General features: G+C 42.8%; 1 protein-coding gene across 4 annotated transcripts in view; it reads right to left on the minus strand.

The window, feature by feature from the left end:
* VPS8 (VPS8 subunit of CORVET complex) overlaps positions 1-23,408 on the minus strand; it is a 93,104-nt gene that overhangs the window by 43,048 nt on the left and 26,648 nt on the right. For all 4 annotated transcript variants that reach the window (XM_081910310.1, XM_081910311.1, XM_081910308.1 and 1 more), the window contains 8 exons: positions 19,759-19,810; positions 18,946-18,988; positions 17,552-17,624; positions 14,246-14,365; positions 12,134-12,205; positions 5,604-5,723; positions 4,170-4,226; positions 1,675-1,757 (listed from right to left, as the gene is read on the minus strand). In XM_081910310.1, the coding sequence (XP_081766436.1) occupies positions 1,675-1,757; positions 4,170-4,226; positions 5,604-5,723; positions 12,134-12,205; positions 14,246-14,365; positions 17,552-17,624; positions 18,946-18,988; positions 19,759-19,810 (620 nt within the window). The remainder of the gene's footprint in view (positions 1-1,674; positions 1,758-4,169; positions 4,227-5,603; positions 5,724-12,133; positions 12,206-14,245; positions 14,366-17,551; positions 17,625-18,945; positions 18,989-19,758; positions 19,811-23,408) is intronic.

A 23,408-nucleotide genomic window follows, 5' to 3' on the forward strand; every position in this document is an offset into this window, starting at 1 on the left:
CAAGGAGCCGGAGCGCTCCGGCTCCTTGCGGGGAGTTGCCAGCATGCCGAAGCCTGCGCGCGCTGAGCTCAGCGTGCCCAGGCTTCGCGGACCTCTCCGCAAGGAGCCGGAGCGCTCCGGCTCCTTGCGGGGAGTTGCCAGCATGGCGAAGCCTGCGCGCGCTGAGCTCAGCGCGCCCAGGCTTCGCGGACCTCTCCGCAAGGAGCCGGAGCGCTCCGGCTCCTTGCGGGGAGTTGCCAGCATGCCGAAGCCTGCGCGCGCTGAGCTCAGCGCGCCCAGGCTTCGCGGACCTCTCCGCAAGGAGCCGGAGCGCTCCGGCTCCTTGCGGGGAGTTGCCAGCATGGCGAAGCCTGGGCGCGCTGAGCTCAGCGCGCCCAGGCTTCGCGGACCTCTCCGCAAGGAGCCGGAGCGCTCCGGCTCCTTGCGGGGAGTTGCCAGCATGCCGAAGCCTGCGCGCGCTGAGCTCAGCGCGCCCAGGCTTCGCGGACCTCTCCGCAAGGAGCCGGAGCGCTCCGGCTCCTTGCGGGGAGTTGCCAGCATGCCGAAGCCTGGGCGCGCTGAGCTCAGCGCGCCCAGGCTTCGCGGACCTCTCCGCAAGGAGCCGGAGCGCTCCGGCTCCTTGCGGGGAGTTGCCAGCATGCCGAAGCCTGCGCGCGCTGAGCTCAGCGCGCCCAGGCTTCGCGGACCTCTCCGCAAGGAGCCGGAGCGCTCCCACGGCTTGCAGAGAGCTGCCTGTTTGCGGGCTGGGGTCGGGGGAAGCTCGAGCTTCCCCCGCCCCAGCCCCGCGCCGGGGGGGGGGGAAATAATTTTTTCCCCTTTATTTCCCCCCCCAAAAATGGGTGCGCCCTATGGTCCGTTGCGCCCTATGGTGCGAAAAATACGGTATGTGTTTACTCCTGTGATAACGTCCTGGGATTGGTTAAAGATAACAGAAGCAGCACTTAAAGGTACAGTATGGCACATCTACTCCAATGTTTCCCAGTATCTGATACCAGAATCAAATCTAGCAGACTGGGACTGGATTGATCTGAAGCACTACATACTTGCAAAAATTTGGCAGCAGAAGTCAGCTTAACATGTTACTGTTTTCGGCTGTAGGCCATGCTAGAAACCTTGCCACATGGCTACACTGTTGTGCAAAGGACCCAGGTTTCGCTGCAATGCTAAGGCAACTTGAGGATGAACAGAGGGCTCACTGAAAGCAGTTGCCAAGCAACCACCTCATGTGCTTTTCCTAGTTCCATCCATCCATTTCCTGCAGATAATGCCAGCCTGGAGCTTTCAGACTTAGCCAGCTTGGATGAAATTACAGGAGCAATAGGCCCCATCCCCATTAGGCACCCTATTGGGATCATCTGTGTAGAACTAGAGAAACACAAAAGAATGAAATTATAGAAGGAACAATACTAAGAAGCACCGTCACACACCATGGGTAACAAAGGAGGTTTATGCACACACTCGGGGAGGCCAGAGATCCACTGCAAAATCCAATAGGATCTACACAATACAAAACCAGATTAAGTTTATGCTCCACATAAGGCTGTAACAGTGTCTGGATACCCATAAGGATGTGGCTTTATGATTATCTGAAAGAGCAACACAGGTGACAGGATAAAAGGGAAGAAAGTGATAGGAAATGGTTTAAAGGGAGAGAGAAAAACAAAAAAGCCTTACAATTCAGCTTTTTCTGCCATCTGAATGAGTCTGTTCTCTTCAAACTGTACTATGCCTCCAGCTTGGAGCAATTCTAGAAGAACCTATAAGCATTAAATAATTATTAGTTGGTGTGTTCATACCTGGACAATCAAGGGTTCCCAACATTCTTGACCTATAGACTTGTAGATTGCGCCCATATGTGAGCATTTTCAGATACTGAGAGCTACACGGAGTGCCTTCGAGCTCTGAGCTAGCGTTGCAGTAACACGTACAATCACAATTTTATGCACTTGTCAACTGGCCAACCAATATCACAACAGTTAAACACATGCAAGGCATGGGAAACACTCACATGACCTTTGCAAGATCTTGTTCTAGCTCAGAATGGCAAGACCTTTCCTCCTCCCAGGGGGGAGGGGTTGTGAGCGGGAGCCAGTTCCTGCGCTGGCAGGGGGGCGTTTCTGGCCCCCTGCATCAGGCATTTTGGCTGCCGTGCCAATCGGTCTGGCTCGGGGGCGGGGTTTAGCCACACAAGTGGCCGTGGCAGTGCTGCGCCCTCACATTGCTGGACGGGGTTGAGTCATGTACAGATTGTTTGATCCATTGCCTAAGCCAATACCACTCACATGCTGTAACCAATAAAGTTGTGGCCTTATTTAGCCCATTAACCTAAAATACATGTGTCCTTGTGTCTTATTTATCCCTAAGTGGGTGGCGGGTCCTCAACTCGCAATATTGCATGGGAAATTCCAGGGGGTTGTTTTGACTATATATGATTTCAGCTTTACACGCTACCCACTGGAACGTAACCCCCCCCTCCCCAAGACATGATCCTACTGTACACATTGTTTTCATTCTAGTTGGGGCCCTTTCCTCCTCCCCCACAAAAATCTTTTCTTTCCTGTCCTTTGACTTTTAATAAGAAGCCTAGGTTAGAACCCTCTTCCCTGTCACCATGGTTTTATACACGCATACACTTCCCTTTGGGTGGCACTGTGGGTTATATCATAGAGCCTAGGGCTTGCTGATCAGAAGGTCAGCAGTTCGAATCCCCACAATCCCATTGCTCGGTCCCTGCTCCTGCCAACCTAGCAGTTCAAAAGCACAAAGTGCAAGTAGATAAATAGGTACTGCTTTGGCGGGAAGGTAAACGGCGTTTCCGTGCGCTTCTCTGGTTCGCCAGAAGCGGCTTAGCCATGTTGGCCACATGACCCGGAAGCTGTACGCCGGCTCCCTCAGCCAATAAAGCAAGATGAGCGCTGTAACCCCAGAGTCATCCATGACTGGACCTAATGGTCAGGGGTCCCTTTACTTTCCTTACACTTTCCTTATAGGTAAACATTTAAACATGTCACTTCACGTCTGCAATCTGAATTAGTACAGCTTGGCAACAGACACCTCTAACAAAACTTCTGATCACGTTTTGACTCTGAGATAGCTGTCTTGACCAAAGCCCAGCTTGTTTGCAAAATGGAAGCTATAATGTAGTTTTGTGGTATCAGTGTATTTTTGGAGGCTTGGTATCAATACTTTTAGCTTTCCAGTTCCAAGCCTGATCCATCTACTACCTCGTTCACTTGCTCCTTGTAATTCTTTCTACCGCTGCACCTTAAGGTTGGCATATATCCTGCCCCATAAGGGCAACTTTCCTCTACTCTTCCTCTCCTCCTGCTCAGACACAGTCTGCCGCGCTCTCAGTGGCAGAGCATCTGCTTTGCATGAAGAAGCTCCCAGGTTCAATCCCCAACATTTCCAGGTAGGACTGGCAGAGACCCCCATCTGGAAACCTAGGGGGAGGGGGTCCTGTCAGCCACTGTAGACTATTACTGAGCTAGATGAATGGATGGTTATCCTGTATTGCAGCGGTTCACAACCTGTGGGTCCCCAGATGTTGTTGGACTACAACTCCCATCATCCCTGAGCTCCGGCCTTGCTAGCGAAGGGTGATGGGAGTTGTAGTCCAACAACATCTGGGGACCCACAGGTTGAAAAAGGCTGCTGTGTTGCATGTGTCCACTTCTTTCTGAACTGCCCCTGGACAAGGCAGGGGACACATTTTCCCCATAACTGCTGCCCCTTTCTCTCCACCCTCCGTCCCAAACTGTTTTTCAAGTTAATGGGGAAAGTAAACCATAGAGACAGAGATGTTATCTCTTGGCACCACACTCCCTTTTCTTTCCAATCAGCTTCACTGGTATTATTGGCAGCAGCTGCCCATGCATTATGGGTGCAGTTTTGAGCTGCATTTGCTCACACTGCAGATTGTGCTTTCAGTGTGGCTGATCTGCATTGCTATAAAAATATTCAGCTATTGTTCATATAATGATCATGCAGATATTGTCCATTTGCTTTCATAAACATCCGTTGCTCTCCAGCTGCTGACAACTTCTTAATCTGTGAGGTGCCAGTTTTACTGTTGCTGCTCGATAGTCTGATCATTCTTAGCAATGACCTTCCCTTCCCTAACCATCCACCAATCTAACAGCATGAATTATTCGTCTAAGGATTCATACCTGCTGTCTCTCAGAGTGCCGTGAATCATCATCAGGACTGCAGAGAAATTCAAGGACCTGGACGAGAAGTAAACATGATTACAGAGATATGGATATAGATGTGCAGCTTCTTGTTGTATCTCAGAAATATACCTTATCAAATGCTTCTGGGAGAGAAAATTCTCTAGATGACTGGCACTACTATAGCATTTTGGAAAAGTAGACCCATCTCCAGAACCCCTGGAATTAATTTTCTGATGTATGAATTCAGCAAATACAGAGCAATATGGCAACCACTTAAGTCTCAAGTTCTACTTTTATCTTCTATAAGAACAGGAAATCTTTTTGGGCTCCACAGGCCAGACTTGAAACCACAATGACTTCAAAGCACCGCATGCTTTGTTGGGATTTCAAAGCACCACATACAGCTAATACAGTTAATACAGCAGGTTCCAGCTCTACCACCCATCTGCTGATCAGCAGTAGGAATTGAAGTCTGCTTTCCTTTGTCAATGCAGGTGGCGCTTTGGGTAAAACCTCAGCGCCTAGGACTTGCCAATCACATGGTCGGCAGTTCGAATCCCCGCGGCGGGGTGCGCTCCCGTCGTTCGGTCCCAGCGCCTGCCAACCTAGCAGTTCGAAAGCACCTCCGGGTGCAAGTAGATAAATAGGGACTGCTTACCAGCGGGAAGGTAAACGGCGTTCCGTGTGCTGCGCTGGCTTGCCAGATGCAGCTTGTCACGCTGACCACGTGACCCGGAAGTGTCTACGGACAGCGCTGGCTCCCGACCTATAGAGTGAGATGAGCGCACAACCCTAGAGTCTGTCAAGACTGGCCCATACGGGCAGGGGTACCTTTACCTTTACCTTCCTTTGTCAATGCACACTCTGGAGCACACTTTAAGGCTCCCAACTATGCACTGGCAGGTGGGTCTCTACCTGCCCTGCTCCAGACATCACACATGATCTCTGGTGTGGAGCAGGTGGGTGTAGCTTGGAGGGAATGGCTTTAAGGGCCAAATTTGAATCCCTGGTGGGTCAAGTTTGGCCTGCAGACTGGATTTTCTGATATTCTCTAAATCCTCCAACATGTATCTTGGTCTCTGTTGCCACTTAATCTTTATAAAATCACTGCCATCAGATTTCTCATGCTTTATATCCCATTTTTTGCACTGTTAATGAAAGACATGATACACAGTCCTGTCATTTTATATTATGGCATCACATAATGTGAGATTTTAGGCACTTTGTAAACAAAATTCTCATAGTAATGAATATTAATTGCTTAATGTAGGTATTATGCCAAACAGTCCTGGAAAAATGATCTTCTAGTTGTCTGTAAGCATATATACTTTGTTTTATTGAGTAATTTAAAAAATGAAAGAAAGAAAAAACAAAATCAACAACAGTCCTTTCCCCTTTATTTTTGCTCTCTCTCTCTCCCCCCCCTTTTACCTGATCAAATAGCGTCCTATTTACAAACAGTGTGTTGTTGGGCTTAGCAAGCTGTCGGGCAAGGAAAGTAAAGAGACATCCAACTTGTGAGGGGGTAAAATCAGAATTCTCCACCATAACCTAGACAAGGGGAAGCAGTTCAATTAATTAGGTTATCCCATGTTATCACTTAACATACATGAAACAGAACAAATAATTGGATACAAACTGTATTCAATTCCAATGTGATAAAGAAAATCCTATAAAGATTTCCAAAATATATTACTGGAAAAAAGGGAATATGAGAAAGCCAGATTACTAAATTGGAAAATTTAGATCACATAAGCACGAGGCAAGCACATTAGTCATTTCAAACAAAATTCATATGACTTTACTTGCATTGCAGTGTCTATACTCTGAAGGAGAGCAATTTATCATTACAGTGCCATAAGAAATTCAGCTCATCATGGACTGGATGTAAGTATCAGCTCCGAAACCTTATCACAAGAAGCAGATATAGCACTATCACAGAGAAGTCATATTACACTGCCTTGCAGTAACAGCCAGCGACATTGTTCTGAACTCATCAGTGGATAACAGGAGGCATAGTTTGTGCAGTCTATGAAACAACTCAGGAGCTCATCATAAATAGTCGTAAAATGGGAGAGGGCGCAGAGAAGATGGACATAAATCAGGGGGGTGTGGGGGGGTACAATTCCATTTTCTCTCACCAAGGAGCAGACAGAAATGTTAACTTGTGAGAATCCTCTTCCAGAAGTTATTTATGAAAGGTTTCTAAAAATTAGCATCTTAAATTTTGCTATTATATACAAATTATTCCTGACTATACCATGCTACCTATCCATGTTTTGCACTTTGGAAACATTTCTGTCATGGAGACAGTATAGTTATAGTGTCCTAAAACAAAACATTCCATAAATCTATATTTTATCTACCTTTTGTAAATATAGATTTATCATATCTAGCCAAGCACTATGCAGAATCTGAGTACCCCTTTGCTTGGACACGAATGTGGCTAGGATTAAAATTCTCCTCATCACATTAGTGAATGTTCTGAACAACCTGCTTTCTACATGCTTAAAAGCACACTGTGCAAGAACCACTTGTAAATGGACACCTGTAGCTGCACTGAATTTTGCTGTGCTCCTTAAGATCTTAAATAGTTGTGCCCTGAGAAGAGGAGGGTCAAAATAACAAGGGCATTTTGAGATGCAGCATCATGCTTAAGGGAATAAGGGAAATACTACTCCCAACTAAATTAAGTAATTTCTCACATGGCCTAACCAAGATACAGCTAAGATGGCAAGGCTGACTGACAATGGCACCATTTCACCCAACATCTTCAGAACATTCTGGTGGTACTGCAATGTTTACAGAACTGTACACATGTACACACACACACAATGGCTAAGCTTTAGCAGTATTCAGAAGCTTCTTCACAAAGTAGGGGAGTCTGAGGAACTGAGAACAGTACTGACAAGAGACAATTCAGTGACAAATCAGAAACTGGCAAATCTGGATTCAAACAGAATATACCCCAACGTGGAATCCCTGGTCTAAGATTAATTTCCATACCCAAGGACTAGAAAGTGGCCAATGTAACAGAATTTATTTAAAAGGGATCCAGAGGAGATAAGGCAAATTGCGGACGAGTTAGCTTAATGTCTGTTCTGGGTAAAGTGGTGGAAAGCATTATTAAAGCTAGAATTACCAAACGTATTGAACAGGTCTTGCTGAAGCAGAACCACCATGACTTCTGCATGGTTAAACACTGTCTCACCAACCTATTAAAAATAATTTTGAGTGTCAACAAGCATACAGATGACTCTCTGTTGACACTATGTACTTGGGCTCTCAAAAAGCTTTTCACAAAGTCTCTCAACAGATTCCTGAGTAAGCTCAGCAGTCATAGGATAAGAGGAGAGGTAGACCAATAACCAGTTAAAAATAGGAAAGTTGAATCCCCCAAGGGCCAGTGTTGGGGCCTGTGCTTTTTAACTTGTTCATGATATAAAGGCAACACAGTGAAGTAGCAAAGTCTGCTGATAAACAAAACTGTTCAGGGCGATTAAAAGAAAAAAAGAGAATGCAAGGCACACCAAAAGGATATATCCAAACTGGGTGAATGGGCAGTAAAATGGCAAATGCAATTCATTATAAGCAAGTATAAAGTGATGCATATGGCAGGAAAAAAGATTAACTTTACATATATATCAATGTTGTATAAACCAATGGTGGCCAACTAGGATGACAACCTTGGGGTGATAGTGAATAGCTTGATGAAGATGCAAATCCAGTGTGTAGCAGCAGCTGTGAAATAAGTGAATTCTGCATTTGAGATCATTATGAATGAGGTTGAAGATAAAGCTGCCAATATCATAACACTCTTCCACAAATCTATGGTGTGACTGCACATGGAATATTATGTACAGTTGTGGTTGCCTCATCTGAAAAAGCAAAAGGTAACCAAATGTATCCTCCTCTGAGGAATGCTTACAACACTTAGGGTTTTGTAGTTCAAAAAGGCGGTTATGGTGGGGACATCTCCATGGCAGAGAGCTATATATGGTTATGTATGCTGTAAAGTACGTGGCTAAGGAGAAGTCCCCATCCCCCTCTAGAACCCAGGGCCATTCATTCATGCTGAATATTGGATGATTCAGATAGACAAAAAAGCGCTTCTTCATACACTCCCATAAGATGTAGTGATGGCCACCAACTTGGATGGGTTTAAAATACAAATGAATGGAGGCTAAGGCTATTATTGGTGATAATTACGTTCTACTTCCAGTGTCAAAGGCAGTATGTCTCTGGATATCATTTGGTGGGAATCACAAGTGGGAAATGAGCTGTTGCATTCAGATCCTGCTTCTGTGTTTCTCATGGGCAACTGGCAGAACATGACTACATAGATGGGCCTTTGGCCTGATTAAGCAGAACTCTTACATTTTAATGGCACAAGGAATGTACAAACTGGAAGGTCATGTAACGGAGAAGACATGCTTGTCTTCAGACCAAGTGAGTGGAGCTTTAGAAAGGCAGACTGGATAAGAGACCCACAATACCTTCTTCCATTGCTCACTCGTGGTTGTTTATTGTGAGCCTTGTTGCCTTTACACCATGGGTACCTGATATGAACGAGTCGCACACTGTGGCCAGGTTTGCTGTCTGCTTCCTACTTTGCTACTTTTCCAAGTCTGAGGTGATCTATTCATCTTCTCCATTACACACCAGTCAGCAGCGCTCAGTTTCAGATTACTCCATATGACAAATACATTAACCATTAGCAATATCGCTAGTCCGGTCAGTTAGAAAATATTATTTCTTCTCTCATGCTCCTGTAGATTGTTCTGTGCTTGTGTAGTCCCTCATAAAACACCAAAACTGCCCCAGGTCCCTCAGATGATTTATGGGAAAGACTGCCTTTCACCTACCAAAATCATTTAGACCGATATCTCATCTGTCAGCAAAGACTGTCCCTGACTCTCCTGCCACACTAAGGCTTATACAACCTGACAACATGAAACTATGTTGGACTAACAAAACATATAAGCTCAGACATACCTGTCTAGAAAACCTTAGTGTCCTCAGTTAATAGGGTTAGCCCACAGTACAGGATACTCAAGATCCTGTAGTCAAGTGAAATGTAGTTGATTTTTTTCTTTTTATAATAATCTCAGAATATGCCCCAGGCAATGTATCTGTTATACAGTGCTGGACACACAGAAGTTACCAGAAGACAATAGTACTATTTTGCCTTCATGTATTCTGCCATGTGTAGAGACACATTTAAAGAAAGTGTAGCTGTGTATTGTCGTGTAGGGACTAAAGACACTGCAAAAAGTAGACAGAGACCTTCTTAGCCTATTATTTTAAAAAAAATTATTTATGGCAAGAGAGCATTCAGGGTTTAGGGTTTACTACAGGTTGATGGGGTGGGGAGGAAGCTCTACATGCGGGTTGCACGTATTTTGCAAAATCATAAGAATGTATTAGATATTTAGAAGCGCATAACGTGCACATTAATAAAGAGACAACCTGCCCACAGGATTGTGATCTATATTAAAAAGATGAAGAGAACGGAGAGGATACGTGGAGGGAAAAACTTTGCTCCTTTACTCTCACCCAGCCAGCACAAGGAGTTAACAGAATACGGGTGGCGCTGTGGGTAAAACCTCAGCGCCTAGGACTTGCCGATCGCATGGTCGGCGGTTCGAATCCCCATGGCGGGGTGCGCTCCCATTGCTTGGACCCAGCACGTGCCAACCTAGCAGTTCGAAAGCACCCCCGGGTGCAAGTAGATAAATAGGGACCGCTTACTAGCGGGAAGGTAAACGGCGTTTCCGTGTGCTGCTCTGGTGCCAGTTTGTCGGAGCAGCTTCGTCACGCTGGCCACGTGACCCGGAAGTGTCCGTGGACAGCGCTGGCTCCCGGCCTCAAGACTGGCCCGTACGGGCAGGGGTACCTTTACCTTTTAATGAAGACATACACAAATACCATGGCTGCAAGCTCCTTCCCTTGCACCTTCTACTGCGTACTTGCTATTTTCTTTCTTCAAGTATTAATCATGTTACATTTCTATAGGTTTGCCTTTAGTGCCTTCCTGTATTGCTCTGATACTTAAACTTTTAAACTCTCTTAACCTTTAAGTCAGTTCATGATCCTGTCCTTCTCTCCTAGTGGCTCTGGCCACATTCTGACATTATGCATGGCTTAATAAACTACAAACTTCATTTGGTGCCACCAAAGTCCACATGAAACAGAAAAAGAGAATGATCGTTTGTCTCAAAAGCTACTGAAACACTGATGAGAATAAGAACAGAAAGAGATTACTTAAAATAGGAAAGATATAATGTATCAACTAGGACAATTAAACATCAACATACCCCTTGAGATGATTAAATAGTGAATAAATTATTACAACGACTACTACCTTCAGTAATAAGGAATAGCAAATTTGTTGAAAGGATGAATATGCATCTTTGAAAATTTGGAAACACATGAGGTATTTACATTTGGGTGCAGATACTGAATGCCTGGCGTGCTCTGGTCCATGGGGTCACAAAGAGTCAGACACAACTAAACAACAACAACTGAATGGACAATTGTTAAGACAGAAATTGTTCAGAACTTGGGAGGTTGGAAACTGCTTTGGTTTCAATGCTTTCAAATAAGGAATTTTATTTTAGAGGTGTTGGTTCCTACATATTATTAAAGAAATGAATGCCCTGGGAAGCTTTAATTACAGGTGAAGAATCAAGGGGTTTGTTGGCAAGAATAATGGTATAATTATAAATTTGGGAAGGAGGCACAATGGAAAACATATCAGAATTAGAATCCTACAATAGAAATGAACGTGGTATGTCAATCTGCTAAACAGGTACTGCTAAATGAAGAAAGTTCAATATAAATTATTATTAAAATGGAATTTTATGGCTTCTAGGGTTAATAAGACATACTCATATACATTATTTAAATGCTGGAGATGTTTAGCTACTAATGCAGACCTACTTCAGTTCTGGGGTTGGGTGTGGTGTGGTGGGGTTATCACAGAATTTTCTAATGCCTTTTCGAATTTTATTTAATTGAACAGAAGATGAAATCTTCTGTTATGAAATCTTTAATAATTTATAATATCTGCAAATGTTATGTGGGTTTGAACATGGAAAAATATGAACTCAACCTCAAGGAGGGAGCAGTTACTGAAATGTTTAGATATAGAGAAGACAAACAAGTTAACTGATGCAATTAGCAGGAAACCCATCTCTTCTTTTCAATACACTTTCAGTTACAAAATGTTATTTTTCTATTATTTTTTCCATCTTTGAACTTGAAGTCCTTCATCCTTCTAGCAGAAATAGTAGGATACAAGGCTCAGTTCCTGAACCTATGACAGCAACGTATTTTCTGTTAAATGTTATGACCAAAAGAAGCCTATTCTGGAACAGTCCGAGGCCACACAGAGAGATAAACTTAGTTGCCCCCTCTCCTGTATACAACATACATCCATTTTGCATTAACCATTTACAACAACACTGTGCTAAAAACTTATATCCATAGTTCTTTGTCCTCGTTACGATTCAGTGTATATTATATTCAAGATAAAGATATAGTCCATCAATGAAACCAACATACATCATCACTTATGTATTAAGGTAAGTTAGCTTCATTAGTGCACTTCAGTGACGCATATTGGATCAAGAAAGAGATGGCATTGCACGATTATTCTCTCATGAAACTGTACATTCTACAGGAAAATATTTGTTTACTATTTTTAAAGAGCACCATTAGTTTAAAGTCAGGAAACATTTCTCATTCAAGTAGCTCAGAGTACCTTGCAAGAGGTGCTAGTGAAGCCAGTGCCATTCACTTCTTGTCAATTAGCAAGGCACACATAGGACACGTTTATTCATTTCCCAAAGAAAGCATTCCAACTCAGTGACAGGACTAAAATAAAGGAATATAAACACCCCAGAAACAATCCATCTTTTACTATGGCCACTACAAAAACAGGTGAGGAGGGAGCTTACCTTCAGAAGGATGTCCACAATTCTCTGTTGGTACTCTACAGCTTGCTTGTCATTCTTAAAGTCTTCAAAGGTCTTTGTTAGATAATGGTATTGGGAGAGAAAAGAGGGGGAAACACTTTATACCTTTATCCCCATATAATGGGAAATATGAAAAATGCAGCAGCTAGCAGTGGGACTTGTTACATCCTTCCTTCATTCCCTCACGCCAACTGTAATTATCCACTAAACTTGTTACTTTACTCTGCTTGTAAATCTTGTTGCAAAGACGTTGGCGGCCAATTAGACTATAGAAACTGGAATAAAAGTACAACAGCACTTTGCAATGATGGACAGTATCATTTGGCCTCTACCTGTAACACAACTCGCTCAAACTATAATTGTTTTCAGGTGCCTGCAGCATCTCAGACAGTAGTGTGAAGTGGAGAAGCTGACAGTAACATGCAAGCTGTTAAGATATGACGGCTTATATTGTGGCAGAAAGCTATAGGGTCCTGAGGCAGAGACAAGCACAGTGCATAGATGTAACAATTTCCAGAGGGGGTAGCCATGCTGTAGCAAACTCAAAACCAGGATGTTAAGCTCATGCGCCTATTATAGCAGAGGGTTAAGAACAGGTCCTGAAGGAACAAAGGGAGAGGAAAAAGCAAACAAAACTTTCCTGTTGAATGGATTATTAGACAGGGAGGAAGGGAGCAAGATAAAGAAACCCAGAGCATTAAGGGAATCAACCAGGAGAGGAACATCAACTGTACTAAAGACAGTAGAGAGGTCAATGAGAGGCTTATGTCTGGAAATGAGAATAAAATATTATTATAAAAATATTGTTAAAATAATTATTATTTATACCCTACCCAGACTGGCTGGGGAAAATAAAATAAAATAAAATAAAATATAATAATAATAATAATAATAATAATAATAATAATAATAATAATAATTTATTATCATTATCATTATTATCATTATTATCATTATTAATTTGATTACTAAAGTTTCAGCAGAGTGCAGAAGCCAGATTGCAGAGTCCGTATTATTTCTACAGAGGCAAACTTCCCCACTTCTAATATGGAAATGAAACTAGAGCATCAATACAGACAACAATGTTAGCTCTAACAAGAGGCACAAAATAAATTAGTTCTCAGCATAAAGAGGCATTATTTACACTGAGCAAGAAGAAGTGAAAAAAGGACCAATAATGACACGGTGTAGTGTGGCTTGTGGGTGTCCAGTGTGAAACTATTAGCAGCAAGCACAAATGGAAAAGGAGATGAGCATCCATGAAAATGATGGGATTTTCACAGTGCCATCCTTCCATCCCATCTTCTTCAGCCCCCAAACCCAATCTAGTATTGTGGGCTTCTAACCCCTAAGCCGCACACATACATCTTCCACTCTCCTTGGATATTAAAAAGGGCAATGGAAATAAAAGGAGAGTCTTCTGGTTCTCTGTTCCTGTATCTAATAGTAGGGCAGCCTCTGGCTTCCAGAAATAGCAACTGCATGGTCTTTGTAAAATAAAAAAATAAAAAGGGCAGCTTTTCACATGTTGAACTACACACTTAGCAAGTACATACTGCTACATAATTTTTTACAATATCTGGCCCACCAAGAGTAATGTAATCCATAATGGTGAATAGATTTATCACCAGCATATTCTGGCCTGGAAACCTGTTACTTGCTGCAAAGCTGCATATGCAATACCAACAGCATTTTAAAGACTATTCCTAATATAATATGCATTTTTAAAATGCATTGAATACATTGGTTAAAGTTCAAGAAGTATGACACACACACACACACACACACACACACGGTGTTGGTGGAATTTGTTCCAGTGGCTCCCAAATTCCCTTTATTCAGAAAGGCCTTCCAGCAGTAAATGGGATGGTTGGCTCATAAAGACTGAAACTCTACACACCATAAGGAGAGATTGTAGTGACAGAGAATATTCAGTTGTAGCTAATACTGGAAAAGGTTAGCAAATATTATATTTGTCAAACAAGTAAGTTTTTCTAGATTAGTGAAAACTTGACATATATATCTTTAAGTCAAATGAAGGAGGTGATGGGATTTCTCCCCCAATATCTTTGTGGAAGTGGTGTTGCCACTTACCAGTGCAAGAACATTGAGGAACTCTCGTGTATCGAAGTGCAGCAGTGTACGGACATAAGGGTAAACCTCTTCATCGGTGGGTGCTTCTGCTGAGTGCAAACGAATGAGGAATTCAAAGACCTGCCATGAAAGATTAATAATCACTGAATACCTGAAGGAACTGTTCAAAGCTTACCAGCTCCTTAAACCTCCTTGAGAATACAGAATGGATTTTCAGCAGCATTTTCTGTTCCTTAAATGCCATCCGCTGTGCTGGACGTTTATTTCCTGGTACAAGTTCAATGATTTAACAGTAGGCAAAGTACTTCTGTTTAACATATCCCATGGCTTCTTACATCCACTTTCACAATTATTGACATTTATTGCTGCTCACTGGCATCTGAGAGAGATTATCACCACAGGTTTCCTAAATAATGAATTCTGGCAAAAGACACAAGAACATTTGCCTTTGAGATTACTTTCCAAAATGCACCAATTCCTAATATATCGAGTCAATTTATTGGGACATAAAAGATAAAGGAAAGATTGTTAGCAGAATTTAAAATGGGAGAGTGATTATGAAAATCTATGAACCACAGGCCAAACGCTGGGGGAAAATAACATGGACAATTTGAGCAAGAATGACTGGGGTTACCCCATCCAATCACTGTGCTTAAAACAGAAATCCATGAAGGAGCCTTGGGCTATTGGCGGAAGAAGAGGAGTGCGGGAGGAGAGTACCGCTCCCGGCAGCGTGATCCCGGTGGGATGCCATCGCGGCTGCCCCCCTGCCCACGCTGGGCGCCACGTCCCCTCAGGTGGCATGCCCTATTGAATTTCAGCTCTGGTCCTCCGAGCTGATAAGGCTCATCTTCTTTGAGCCCACCCAGCAGAGCAATAAAACAACAAAGTCCAAAACGGAAGGATGAGGCAGGTATGGGCTACATTGCTATACTTTATTACTAAGCTATGCAGAGAGCAAAGAAAAATACATCTTGTGTCTGTGAGAAGCAGAGAGCAACTGAACAAAGAAAACGAAAGGAACAAAAGAAACAGGAAACCAGCAACATCACATCCTGTTTCCCTTTCCCGTGAGAATCCAACAATATCTGTTTACATTCCACAGTCCGGATATTGTTGGATTCTCTTTTTTAAAAAAATATTTTTATTAACCATCAAATCAAATCACATCACATAAATTCCGAATTACAAAGCCGAATTTTAAATTTTGTTGAGGGGACCCATATTTCAAGATCCAATCCCCCTTCATCTCTACATCTCTACACAGACCGCGCCTATGGCTGTCCATCACAGACTATGAGCAACAGGTATATCAGTTAAACACCACAAGACCAGAACAGCACAGCAGAGTTGCAGAGAGCCACAACTGTGCAACTACTTGGGATAAGGAGTGCCAGTTCAGTAAGTAGGTTATATGATCAATCTGTACAGTGAGGCATGAGACGCAATGCTTCGCTGTGGTTAAAATAACAGTTCCCCGAGGAGCTTTAGCAACAGGAACACAGAAGTGATGCCTGAAATTTACTGGCAGTGATTTAGATGCACCTGGCCTACATCCAAACTATCTGCCACGCTACTGAGCTGAGCACAGCTAATAAGCACTAATGTCTTTGCATACAGAGCAAAACAATCAGATATGCTTCAAAATGTTGCTTCAATGTGGATATTCAAAGCTATTTTATACCATTATTGTGGCTATTTAACAGAATAGTAAGTCACTTCATGATCAGGGAGTGAATCCTGTGCGCACTGTACGGTGGCATACAGGTAGAGCACGTAAGATTGCACTGTAAATGTATAATACTTAGTGTAGAAAAATCTGGTAGATTTACTTGCTCACCCTTATCCCCAACAACTCAAATGAAGCCTGCATGCACAAAACAGCCACACTGTGTCCCCACCCTTTTCCATTCTGCATGTTCCCTCCCATCATGTTTGAATGCAAAATTAGGCTTTTTAGATCAATGACTTTTCTTTCTTTACATTGCTTTGAAAAATATCATAAATAAATAAAAAATGTCACATAAATCCTTCATGGCAATCCTGTGTCCTTTTAAACTGGGTGGGGGGATATTGGTTTTGTTTCTTGCTATGGTATATATTTGTGTGTTCTTACATTGTAAACCACCCCATGATCTTTGGATTATGGGCAGTATAGAAATTTACTTTAAAAAAAATCAATAAATCAATAAATCAGGTGATATACTTATTGGCCATCCTCCCCAAGAACTGAAATGAAGCCTAGGTACATTTTATCATATGCATGTCTACTCAGAAGCAAGTCCCACAGAGTCAACTTGAATTACTCCCAGGTGAGTGAGAATAGGATTGCAGCCTTAGCCTCTAGACCAGTGGTGGGGAATCTATGGCTGTTCAAATGTCCCATCAGTCCCAGTCAGCCAGCATGCCCAATGGTCAGAGATTATGAGAATTGGAGTTTTAATAATAATAATTCAGCAATATCTGGAAGGTCCAAAAGTTCCCCTTTCCTGCTCTAGACTCCCATGAAGTCCATAATGGACAAAAAAAATCCAGAAAAAAACATAGCACAGCTCCCAGCTGACTGTATCTTCATTGAAAGAAAGGCAAGGGAGAGAATCAAAATGTGTATGAAAAAGTGCTCAGGGACAATCACAAAGAGCTGTGGCAGACAATCAAAAGGCTACCGTTATCCAGATGATAGCAACTTCTTATCAGATATCTGAAACGTAACGGCTAAGCACAAAAGGCATGTCATTCCTATCACATTGTTATGTGATTGCTATGGATAAACCAGGTTCCGTGATGGGAGTCATCTGCCAACCTTAATAAATTTAGTATCTGCACATAGTCTTAGAGAATATGACACAACTGGAATGTAGGGGGAAAGTATCCATTTGAGTTTTTATTTGCTCGTGTTCCTGCAATATTGCCTCTTTTGTTTTGTCTCAAATTTTCTACACTCTATCTTGTTTCCTCTATAATAAGACTTCCAAACATGGACCAGCAGTCTGTGAAGTTGAGCACAGAAAACTTTGGGATATTGCTGTGGCAACCATTGCCAGAGTGGGTGGATACTATTCAAAGATGGAGGGAAGGGAGTTCCACAACAAATTATGCCTTTGATATTATTTCTTATTAAGCACACCTACGGGAGCAGCTTCCAAATTTTTCAAAAATGCAAAATTATTCTAGCCGAACATAGGAAACTGCCTTATACGGAGCTGGACCATCAGTCATTCAACTCATTATTTTCTACATGGACTGGCTGGGTAATACTGAGCCACTGACCTTTCCAGTGAATTTTGCAGTTTATTTTTAACTCACCTGATTTTTAACCAAAGGTACCAGATCTTCAGGGATATTGCCCAGTGGATAAGCTCGACCAGCCAAACAGCAACTGTTAAGAAAGGATAGATGGAGTTAAAACAGTGCCATAAATTAAGAACTGTAACATAGCAAAGACCTAAATGCGGCTGGAAATGGCCCCCATTTCCTTATCTGGGTTCCTACTCGTATACAAGTGGGACCCTTCAACAAACAGCAGCAGAGTGCTCCTGTTCAGGGTTCCAGTCACTCTGTTCTATACCCCTGTAGTTTCCCCACTCACCCAAAGCAGTCTATCAGCATTAGAATTTAGTTTGCTTGCCTCTAATCACTTCAGTGACTCCACTTTTCAACCATGCAGGCATCCACTTGGCCCTGATAATACCTTTCCTGATCTTAGGTCTACATTCCAGTCAAGCTTCTGTTATGATGGTACTGAATAGCCTCTCTCCTGCCAAGTGTTCTGAACCTCTTGGCTTTCCTTTTCAATTTCCTTGTTATCCCTTTTATTAAGTTTCCTCTTTTGAGGAAGTCAGAACAATGTTGGACTTTCTTGGCAGTTGTCCACTTATATGCTGGATTTCATAGCACCATGGTCACTGTTCTAGATCGGTTCAACAATACCTACATCTTGCAGTAGGTCCTGGACTCCATTTAAGATAAACTCTAGGGTTGCCATCCCTTTGGTCAGCTCCATGGCCGATTGTTCTCATGCACAGTTATTTAGAGTATCTGGAAATTTTACTTCTTTACTGCAACTGTGCATGTGTGTACTCAGTCGATGTGAGGGAATTTGCTACTTCTACAACACTTCGTCTTTCAGGAGCCTCCTTGATTTCATTCTACATCTCAAGATCACCCTATGCATTTGAGGCAGGGGTGCCAGCTTGAATAAAATATGGGGGAGGCAGATAAGGCCCGCCCCACAAAATAGATCAGATGATGTGGCACGCATACACCATTTGAATGGCAATGCTCATCAACTGAGGGGGGGTGCTGCCTGGGGTGCAGAGAATCCTAGCTAAGCTATGGTACTGGCTGCTGGCATGGCAGAGCTGTTGGGTTTCTCTGTCCCTATGTGACAAAAAAGATCATACTACAGTGGTACCTTGGTTTACGAACTTAATCCGTTCCAGAAGTCCATTCTTAAACCAAAGCGTTCTCAAACCAAAGCGTGCTTTCCCATAGCAGCAGGGGACTCAGTTTACAAATGGAACACACTCAACATGTTCTGCTTCCAAGGCAAAGTTCACAAACCAAAACACCTACTTCCGGGTTTGCAGCGTTCTTAATCCAAGTTGTTCATAAACTAAGCTGTTCTTAAACCAAGGTACCACTGTACTACAGAAAGCAAAACATAAATAACTATCTCATAGATGCTGGACGTACCGTACCTTATATAGACAAGCAGCTTGTTGCCCATGGTGACTTGCTCGTCTAAAAAACAAACAAATAAACCACACACAGAGAAACAAAAGCTTTGTATTATGTTCTGGAGTTGAATTTACTCAAAGTTCATAACCTGCTTTGCTAAAAGGGCCTCAGGTGACTTACTTGCAATAACCAAGTGATTTGACAAACTCAATGTTCCATTTTCTTCATAATCTGATATATGGACAGATGTCTACACTAAAGACATTGCATCTGGATACTAAACATTTGAGAAGGTTCATGAAAGGCTGAAAATGTCAAAAAAATACTATAATTTTGACATTTAGTAAATAATAGTCACTGTATAAAACAAAGGAATGACACCATGCTTGCTCAGAAAGTTCAGGGTCTTGGCGGTGTATTCCTATCCTTTTATAGGATATTGGCGTCAGCTAGAAGAATGCATAAGTCCCCCTTCATCTGAGCTATGGAACATAATGAGCTGCCTTATACCAAGCCACACCACTGCCAGTGTCCCTCCTGGGTTTGTAGCTCATTTGGGTACACAGAAGCTGAGTAGGATCAGCATATACGTTAAGGTATAGGCTGGATTCATGTGAGTTTTAACATGAAAGTCATTTCCAGAGAGGAAGTTTATCAGTCATAAAGCAGATCTCTCCAAGGGAACAAGCCAATGAGCTGAGCTGAGACTAGGATGACCGGAGGTGGGTAGGCTATAGCAATCCCTCACATTCAGCTATCACAAACCAAACAAACTTTCAAAAAGTGCTCAAAATGTAAATTTAAACGATAAATACTTATCAAACACAGAGTACCTGAGAGAGACTTTCCAGCACTAAGAGGATGAGCAATGACCTTGAACAATTTCTGGGGGTGGGAGGAATGAAGAGAACACAAACAAGGTTAGCAGATGTTTCCTTTGTTGCTCTTCATTTTCGTTCAACATATTAATAGTGGATTTGGCAGTAGTAAAAAGACATCAAAAAGGGAGAGATTTCAAAAAGAGAAAATTGCCAGGTAGTCAAAGGGTGCAACTGTAGTTGAATGGGTAGTTTTGCCCGGGGCAGTTTGGTTTAAATAGCTGCAAATTGTTTTGGAATGGCAGCATAATACAAAGGGAGTGTGCCCCAGGCCCATACCACATGAGGTAAAGCTTTACTATGTGGGAAAGTGTACTTAAACACTCGCCTGCTGCCTTCTCCAGTCTCTTTCAATGCCACAACAGCAGCTCATCTGTCCGCTAAGAAAATGAAGAGCAGTATGTGGTACTACTAAGTAGGTGACACTGACGTTCTCAGGGGAGACCAGTATGGGATTGGATGGTTTCCTTTCAAGGCTAAAAAATATTTTGATTTCCTATGCAATAAGAGTAATGGAGAAGGGGTTTTTCTTCATCTATACTGCAGAGGGGAATATCCAGCCCATTGGCCAAACTTGGTCAACCAAGAGTTTAAATTTGGCCTGGAGGGCCATTTCCCCCCAAACCACTCCCACCTGCCCCAGAACTAATGTCATATGTGATGTCATCTGTGAGACAGGTAGAGGTATGGTTGCCAGAACACAGTTGGGAGCCAAAGCCTCACACATTTTAAAGCACCACACAGGGCTCTTTGCAAACCCTGCATCATGCTTTGACGTCCCAACTTCATGACTTCAAAGCACACAATTGCCTGATGTCACTGTATTGCCTAGCGATGGACAGGTGGACAGCCCACCTGTCAAATTTGGTCCAGAAGCCTAGGATCTGATAAGAATCTGGCCTATACTAGATCGCTGCCTCTGTGCATTCAAACATCCAGGGGATTACTGGTTGTAATTAAATGCAAAGGCCAGTACAGGAACCAGTGTAGATGCAAGAAAGGGAGACTATAAAAATATATCACCTGGGAGGTAGCAAATCCAAAACACTCTTTACGGAACTGCAGATTTCATTCTACCCATCTTAATATTAATTCCTTTGCATAGGAGGCTGCCTTATAACAAGTGAGATCATTGGCCCATCTAGCTCAGTACTGCCTACACAGACTGGCAGCCGCTTTCTCCAGTATTTCAGACAGGGTCTCTCCCAGCCTTACTTGGAGATGCTGGGGATTGAATCCTGAACACAGTAGATATGGCACAACTGATAAATAGATGTTTCCCATTGGTGATTAATTACTCATGGAACTGATGACATTTCCAGTGTATAAATTACCTTGGGTAGAAAATGTGAATTGTACCAAGTGTCCTTTAGCTGCGCTGCCAATAACAGTTATTCAGCCACCTATAGTGGCAAAACCGACTCATGCAGATGGCCTAATACTGCAGTAGTTACCACCACCCTTTCGAACATTTTCAGCACTAAAGTTTTCAGGCAGAAAACTGGGATCAATCAGTACACTCAGGCAGTTGCTTAATAACCACTGCTACCGCCACTGAAATAACATACTTATTTCCCTACAAGAAGACTGAAACAGCATCATGGTTGCTCATGCAAATGAAAAGGAATAGGTGATGAATACTTAAAGGTGACGTTATAATAAACAGACCAACGTGCTGCTTATTTTTTTACCTGGACCAAAAAACAAACAAACAAGCTTAGAAATTATGTTATTACATTTTGGGGATACAAGGGATTTGTTCTGTCCTTAACAAAATGCCAGTGCAATTATGTAGCTGGTAGTTGACATTATGAATGTGTCACTAAATGATCTCCTCTCTAATTCTCCATGACAACAGCTAAATGTTGACCTTTCCCACCATGCAGTCCACAGTGGCACCATCTTTCCAGTAGTCCTAGACTTGCCATGGTATAATCTGTGTCCACACAGGTTTGAATGATTCATCAAACAAGGAATTTAATAGGGAGAAGGAACATATTTAAGGCACCCATATTTACAGTTTCTCGTTTACTTGTTATTTTCTAGGAAGCAATCTCAAACTACAAAATAAAACTCTGAGTGCATGCAATGGCTCCCCACTCACCCACCATGTTGGGATCTAACAAGTAAAACGATGCTCTCTGTTTATTTAAATGCAGTATCTCTCCCTGGGGAAAGGAGAGGTTTTAATCCAGTGGTTTAAATAAACAGTACAGTCTAGCTGACTCACTTTCTCTCCCTGCAATGAAAACAGGTATGCAATAAGAAGAGGTTCCCAGAGATGGGAAACATGTAGAAGCTGTAGGACTCCAACTCCCATCAACCTCCACTATTATGGCCAGTGGCCAGGGTTGATGGGAGCTGTAGTCCAATGACATCTGAGGGGTTACACAGTACCCTACCAGTGCTCTTATTTAATTGAATTCTGTCTCCAGAAAGTACAACAAGATAATCGCAATGTTCAACATACGATGTTGGGGAGGCAGAACCATATGAGAATCTCATATCCATGAGTTCTTTCTGGAAGGCTATTGCATATGACCAGTTTATTACAATGCACTCTTAAGCCTCAGCATCAGTGATAATATCACAAAGTTTTTGCATAAGAGCCTCCATTAATTTAAAATCTGTTTCAATTCTGTTATTGCTTGCTTGCACTTTATTGGAAGAAAAATAAAATAGTGATTATTTTTCAGACATCTTATGAGCAGTACATGTTGGCTACGTCCTTAGTAAATAGGTTGCTACTGACTTGTTTATTGTCAAATGTTGCAGAGTTATTTATTTGGTCTGAAAAAAACAACCACTGGCTGAAGAGCAAGTCCTTGAAATTACTTAAACCAGCTCTATGTTTAGTGATGCTTGATAAGAATCATGAGACTTATTGCTCCCAGCTTCAGAGAAAATGGCTGTGGCCAATGTCACCCAGGGAATGTGTGTGTGGCTTCTCTATAAACATGCACAATGTTCAGAATAAATAAGAACCGCAGTTAAAGAAGAATAATACCTCTCTTGCCCTGACCTAGCCACTGTGATCCACGTGACGGTCACCTCCGGACTGGATTATTGTAACTCGCTCTACGTGGGGCTGCCCTTGAGAATGACCCAGAAACTCCAGCGGGTGCAGAATGCCGCAGCGAGACTCCTTATGGGGTCTTCACTGCGAGATCACATTCATCCGGTACTATACCAGCTGCACTGGCTCCCGGTGGAGTACAGGATCAGGTTTAAGGTGCTGGTTTTAACCTTTAAAGCCCTATATGGCCTAGGACCCTCGTACCTACGGGACTGCCTCTCCTGGTATGCCCCACAGAGAAACTTACGGTCTTCAAATAAAAACATCTTGAAGGTCCCAGGCCACAGAGAAGTTAGGCTGGCCTCAACTAGAGCCAGGGCTTTTTCGGCTGTGGCTCCGACCTGGTGGAACACTCTGCCACAAGAGACTAGGGCCCTGTGGGACTTGACATCTTTCCACAGGGCCTGCAAGACAGAGCTGTTCCGCCAGGCCTTTGGCCAGGGCACAGCCTGACTCCCTCCCTCGGCAATCTTCGCAGAGCTCTGGCCCAATGGTGGCCAGTGGCTTGAATTTAATTAATTTTATAATG

The sequence above is a fragment of the Podarcis melisellensis genome (assembly GCF_964234715.1).
Source record: "Podarcis melisellensis genome assembly, chromosome: 5".
Classification (NCBI taxonomy): Eukaryota; Metazoa; Chordata; class Lepidosauria; order Squamata; family Lacertidae; genus Podarcis; species Podarcis melisellensis.